Source organism: Mercenaria mercenaria, chromosome 10 (genome assembly GCF_021730395.1).
Source record: "Mercenaria mercenaria strain notata chromosome 10, MADL_Memer_1, whole genome shotgun sequence".
NCBI classification, from domain to species: Eukaryota; Metazoa; Mollusca; class Bivalvia; order Venerida; family Veneridae; genus Mercenaria; species Mercenaria mercenaria.
In genome coordinates, this window is record NC_069370.1 from 80,788,889 (window position 1) to 80,795,606 (window position 6,718).

General features: G+C 35.2%; 1 protein-coding gene across 1 annotated transcript; it reads right to left on the reverse strand.

Annotated features, from left to right (window-relative positions):
* Positions 1–4,164: 4,164 nt before the first annotated feature.
* On the reverse strand, positions 4,165–6,098 carry LOC123561142 (uncharacterized). The gene is made up of 2 exons (XM_053516624.1): positions 5,859–6,098; positions 4,165–5,385 (listed from the first exon to the last, which is right to left on the reverse strand). Exon 2 carries the CDS (start codon positions 5,360–5,362, stop codon positions 4,946–4,948), a length of 417 nt encoding a protein of 138 aa, XP_053372599.1. The 5' UTR covers positions 5,363–5,385; positions 5,859–6,098; the 3' UTR covers positions 4,165–4,945.
* Between the last annotated feature and the right edge of the window lie 620 nt (positions 6,099–6,718).

The following is a 6,718-nucleotide window of genomic DNA, read 5'->3' on the forward strand; positions in this document are numbered from 1 at the left end:
GTTATCCTATGTTTACGCTTGTAAACCCCGGTTCACGCTCGTAAACCATAGTTTACGAACGTGAACCTTTGTTTACGACCGTGAACTGGGGTTTACAATCGTGAACCTACATTAATGAGCGTGAACTATGATTCACGGCGTTATTCTATGTTTTCGCTCGAAAATATAGGTTAGTATTCGAAAAACCTAGTTTTACGTTCGAAAAACCTAGTTTATCGATCGTTAATCCTAGTTTTTCGACCGTGAACTAGGGTTCACGTAATTATTGGACAATTGGCTTTCCATATTGTTACAAATCGATAAACACGGTTTTACGAAGGTAAACTGTAGTTCACGGCCGTAAACCTAGGTTCACGCTCGTAAATATAGGTTCACGACCGTAAACATAGGTTTACTGCCGAAATTGATAGTTGATTTCATAATCCTAGTATATCAATCGTAAACCATGGTTTACGTTCGATAAACTATGTTTCCGATTGAACTATGAATTTTGGTCGTTATCCTATGTTTAAGACCGTAAACTTGGATTTACGAACGTGAACCTACGTTTACGAGCGTGAACTATGGTTTACGACGTTATCCTATGTTTTCGCTCGAAAAAAATAGGTTAGCATTTGAAAAACTTGGTTTTACTTTTGAAAAACCTGGTTTATCGCACGTAAACCTAAGTTCACGCTCGTAAACCCAAGTTCACGTTCATAAACATAGGTTCACGCTCGAATATATAGGTTCAGGTCCGTAAACTATTGTTCACGGTCGTAAACATAGGTTCATGGTCGTAAACCCATGTTCACGCCCGAAATTCATTGTTGATTCTGTAATCCTAATATATCGACCGTAAACCATGGTTTACGTTTGATAAACTAGGTTTCTCGATTGAACTATGAGTTTCGGTCGTTATCCTATGTTTACGATCGTTATCCTATGTTAACTCTCGTAAACCCCGGTTCACGCTCGTATACCAAAGTTTACGAACGTGAACCTATGTTTACGACCGTGAACTGGGGTTTACAATCGTGAACCTACATTTACGAGCGTGAACTATGGTTCACGGCGTTATCCTATGTTTTCGCTCGAAAATATAGGTTAGTATTCGAAAAACCTAGGTTTACGTTCGAAAAACTAGTTTATCGATCGTTAATCCTAGTTTTTCGACCGTGAACTAGGGTTCACTTAATTATTTGACAATTGGTTTGCCATAAACATAACCTCAGAACCCATTTCTAAATTCTCGTTTGTTTAGTTTCGCTCAATGTTTTCTCGTTGATGGCAGACCTATTATTTTAACTGGAGACCATACGGCGCTTTTCATGAAATTACATGCAAGTGTATGAATACGTCTGCGGATGTCTCAAAAAATATTTTGTACTTTGTAGCATGTGTAAATGTTGAGTTCTGCTCAACCCGAGGCTTGAATGCGTGGACGGTAGCATGTATTTCCACTACCGTACGTGAAGAGGCTCAATCAAACCGAACCTTCAACATTTTTGTTTCCGTTGTTTTGAGCGACCTGTCGAGTTTCCACTTTTTTATACTTTAGCACTGATGGATATTAAAACGGAACAAGCAAGCTTAACCTTTTGACCATATTGAAAAGAGGATTCCGTGTGCCATGATCTATCATCTAGTTTTTCTTTATTTATTTTTGACTCTGATAGTCCCTTAAATGAACCAAATGCAATCCTTTGTATTACCTTAAAAGGGAACCTTACAATTATGTCGCAAACCACGTAAGGTAAGATTTATCAAGTGGTTCATGAGAAGAAGACGTTTATAATTTGTTCTATTTTTATCTCTTATTGTTCCTTAAAAGAGTCAAGCCGAACCGTTTGAACAGACTTAAAAATGTTCACACCAGGGTGCTACTGATCAAATTGAGTGTAAATCTGACCAGTAGTTTTAAAGTAAAACTGTTGCGTCAGGACTACGAATCATTCACTTGTAACAACAGCTTAACTTTTATTCAGGATATGAATGACAGTAACAATTTTTAAGAGTGTAAGGTGTTTTGCTTTGTTGCAGTTTTATTTACAATTACTAATAATAGAGGGAAGGGAACATGGGGCGCACGGCCGGATGGTTCAAAACCTGTCTCTTAAAAATCGCTGGTTCTAGCTAGGTGCAAAAGTGCCTTAAGAGAACTCAAAAGAATTGTATCTATTGAGAGAATTGTTTTATTTGACAATATGGAAAAAAAAAACGTATTGCCATTTTGAAATGTTTTACGTTTATTTCTTAATGTATTTAACTATTGAATCATTAATTAACTGGAAACCCACTTAAAGCTTTTATTGAAAACATACTTTTTTCAGAAATCACGCTAGAGTCATATGACAAGAATTCATCGTAAAATGGGTTTCCACCATTGACATGGGACATGAATATGATACATGTAACTACTTAATTCAAGGACGAATTGTAATAATGAAGTAAACAATATCCCAGTTTTCTGACAGCTTGAGAAGAATATTGGCAAGCGGTCCGATATCTCTCAGTCGACAAAACATTTTTTGAAATTTTTTCTATAAGAATATCGATTTTAGCAAAACAATTAAGTAATTGATCTTAACAATATACTTTGTCTCGTGATGTTAATGTTCATGCAGTGCACTTTATTTTGAAATATTACAATTTAACGCACCTTATTATATAAATTATGCACGCGTTATGTAAATCAACTCTTAAGTTTGAAAACCCTTCTATTGTCTTGGAACGCAGCTCCTTCTAACAAAGCATATATATGTATGTATTTATGTATGCATGTATGCAGGTATGCATGTGTGTGCGTATTTGTATGTATTCATATATGTATGTATGTATTGAATAGATACATCAGTCAATGGCAGACACCAAAACCCCATTATGTTCCAAAGTGTCAGGGCATTGTAAATTAAACACACGAAACTTATATTTAAGCACACGTAAGTACTGTAATTATCGATTTTACAAGTAGGTTTGCACAAGGTAATGACTTGTAATTAAAGTATTTAAAAATAAAATTTGAATCATTCAATTTGCATTACGAGTAATATAGTTATAGTGCGTAGTTCAGCACTAAATTTATCAACATTTGAAAACAGCATGTGGTTTTCCATTAAATAAAATCCAGGACACGATGATTATTATGACGATTTGCTTTTGACAATAATTTTTTGACTGGTATTATGCTTGGTTTCCACAACAAGAGTGTGACCACAGTCTATCGGTAATTTAAATACATGCGACCCAGAGACATCTTATACTGATAATGAAAATTGAAATACCTTAGCTTATCTTACACTTGACCAAAACACTTGTCCCAGTTCTGTTAAGCTACGTTTGCGACAACTGAACATATGGTACGATTTCTGTGTTTGCTTTGTATGGGGGTATGTGTTGGTAGTGTGCAAATTGCGTGCTGTATCATTTTTTGGGTGGCTGTATCATTCATATTGAAAATTGCGTGGCCGATCGGTCCAGGTCGATCACTTCGAATTACTCGCCCCTACTCCTATAGATTCGAAACAAAAGACAAGAATAAAAAAGTCAAAGAACGTACTCCTATAATTATGAATCACTCCACACGGAAAATAGGTATGTGTCACTGTATAAACGTACACAGTGATTGAGCACATGTACACATTAACACAAACGAATGCAAAAGTACCATAAAGGGAAAACATACACCAACATACATGAAGGAGGAACATAGTAGGGAACCGAAAACTCGCTGTGGGTGAAGAATTGCTTCATGAGATGAATTAAACAGGTTTTATAACGCATTAAGGCAAAATAATAACTTTCTCAGTTTGAGACGAGAAAGTCGCCATATGACCTATAATTGTATCAGTGTAACTAAACACACAGCAACAAAAATTACATTATATATTAAGTTTAAATACTTTTTGTAAAATCAATATGCTCAAAAATAGTTATTTGACTTGTGTACAACTTTTAGAGTACAAAAATTACTTCAAGAAGGGGACCCGTAATAACATTCGGTAATTTCCGTGTAATTATATATTCCCAATAGGCTATTCGGCATATTTCGGATGTACATATAGCTCAACGCGCACTTGACTTTCCGTAAAAACAGAGAATGCCGAGATTGCATACTGAGAATACGAACTACCTTTATGTTTCTTTTGAAACGTTTAAGCAAATAAATGACACGAAAGACCGTGATAAGTGGCAACAGTTATTTTCAATTTACATTATCTATTTCAATATTTGGCATGTTCTATCTATACATTTATGTTCAAAACATACTAACATTAGTACCGTTGTCTAAAATACTACAATGCGTACATATTTAAATACTAAACCTTTATCTATCTACAAAGTCTATTCTTGTCGTTGTCGAATCTTCACTCTCCCGTATTCATCATTTCGTTCTGTTACTTCAGCTATTTTTAGCCTTATCCGTTTTTTTTATATATTTAGAGTGAACCGTTTGAAACACTGTGACACCCCATTTATATTTTGAAAGTTAGTTGATCAAACGAGTCTGGAAGCTAACACCATTAATTTTTAGACGAATGATCATTGCCCTTTCTGCTTGAATATGGTGTAGGCAAAATTTTCAAATCGCTAAGGTTGTACGAAATCAGAATTGCCAGATGCTTTTAGTCATCATATAAATTCCCTGTTAAAATTGGCTGGCTCCAGACTACTTTATTTAGCTATTTGGTACCTAGGCTTTAACGTCAATAGCAGGTATTTAATAAACATAAGTTGCGCAATATTGAACAAGTTAAAATACAATAATATACAAGAAGATCCATTGGTTGCGTAGGACGGATGCAAATAAAAATGATCGAGACCGTTTTATGAGATTGATAAAGTATACAATTTATACATTGGGTCAACTCTATTACAAAAATGACATTGAATGGATTCGGCATGATCCACAGTGCGAGTGACGGTCGTACTTTACTACAGCAACACGAATGAGACCTATTTATGATTAAAAAAGTGGATACTTTATCAAAACAAACATTATGATAGCCAGAAAAAGTAATACAGTCATAAGAAGCAACTGTGTGAATGTAAAGTTTTGTTTTCGCAACCATTTTTTGAACATAAGGTTCATCTTTGTTACTGTGGTAACCACAGCTTTTGTTTCCTCAGTCCTAGGACAACTGGGCGCTACTATACGTCTCATTAATTTCAAGGCGGTATTGTCGATGAGTGGATTATCAGACTCACTGCTAGTTTTATCTGTGTAACTAGTCCATTGCGTCATGTTGTCTTTGAGTGAGCCTTCTATACTAAAGGCAGCTGCTATGTCTTTTACTACATCTTTGTAGTTTTCGGCAGATATCGTTTCGTTATCTGCGCTGTCATATTGGTCGTGTTGTTTCACAAGGTCGTACTTGGTCATGACGACGTGAACATCTCCTGTGTCTGAAAACATTTGTTTATTCGTGAATGTGTATCTAAAGTATTTACAATACATTTCTTGTTTAGTACTCATTATTTTCGAAAAGGAGATTATTCAACATGTTTGTTATATAAAAGTAATACTAGTGCATAGTTATGTGACAGGGGCGTGACACTTTCCATTATTTCTAATGAACGGACAATCAAACCGAGTCTGTCATTATTTTGCTTTGTTACATTCAACGCTTCCAAATGATGGACAACGGCAGTAGTTTGATCAGAAAATTGAAACTACTATCATTTGACCAGGACCCCTTTTACATAATTATGCAAATTACGCAAGCTGTTTGTTACGATGAAAGCTTGTAAATGCAAAGGTTTAGTAACTTGTACATTCATCGATTCATTACTGTAATTTTACAGAATGTCATGTAAGAATACCACATCTTATTTCTTCTTCGTGAAATATTCTTTTTACTATGGTGAAAATATCTTACATATTAATTGTGCTGTTTTTGGATCCACTGTGTTAAGAACTTTATGTAGACACTGAATGAGACTGCCTGTTGCCGCTTCACGGCAGCTGTGCACATACAATACATGGGTTATCTTCCATTCCGGCCTGCTCACTGTGTAGAGACTTTCTTTTAAAGCACCTACGTAATGTTCTTTCTGTAAACTTTTCAAGGCCTCTAAAGATGTTTTCGGTTGAATAAAACCTGTATAATAGAATAGCCAAATATGCTATCTACCGCTCTTTGCTTTTAACTACGAATAGCGGATAAGTAGCAATTATGCACGTAAATGCAAATTTATCAATGCGCAAGTCGTTAGAGAATAATTGGGGTCAAACAACTTTTGAACATTTCTATTGCTTCTTACAGCAGTAACAATATCTACGGATGTAAAAACCAAATTTCGTGGAGGATAGACAAGTATTGAAAGTAATTATCAAGGAAACAATTTATACTCAGTCAAAGAGAAACCTCCCTTTCTTTGGAGTGTCGTGAAGTATTATTTTTGTATACATTTTAAACGAAAAAATTGTAAATATATGTAAACTACATATGTTTGAACTCATTTTGAATGTTGTCTCAAATATATCCGACCAGTTTTAAACGTCCTCATTTTACACGTGGACCTTGTTGGCACTAAACCACGTCATATAAACTTGTAACTTGTATAAATGCATAGTTACATTTATTGGTACATATATCAATTCACATCTTTAGCGTATTCATGCTGCTTTGATAATCAGAAGCCGAGCGAAATAAAGCCGTTGGGCGTTTCTGATGTTGACTTAAGAAAGTCGTTTGGTTTTACTCGGAAGTCAGTTTATGAAAATGGAACAGTATGC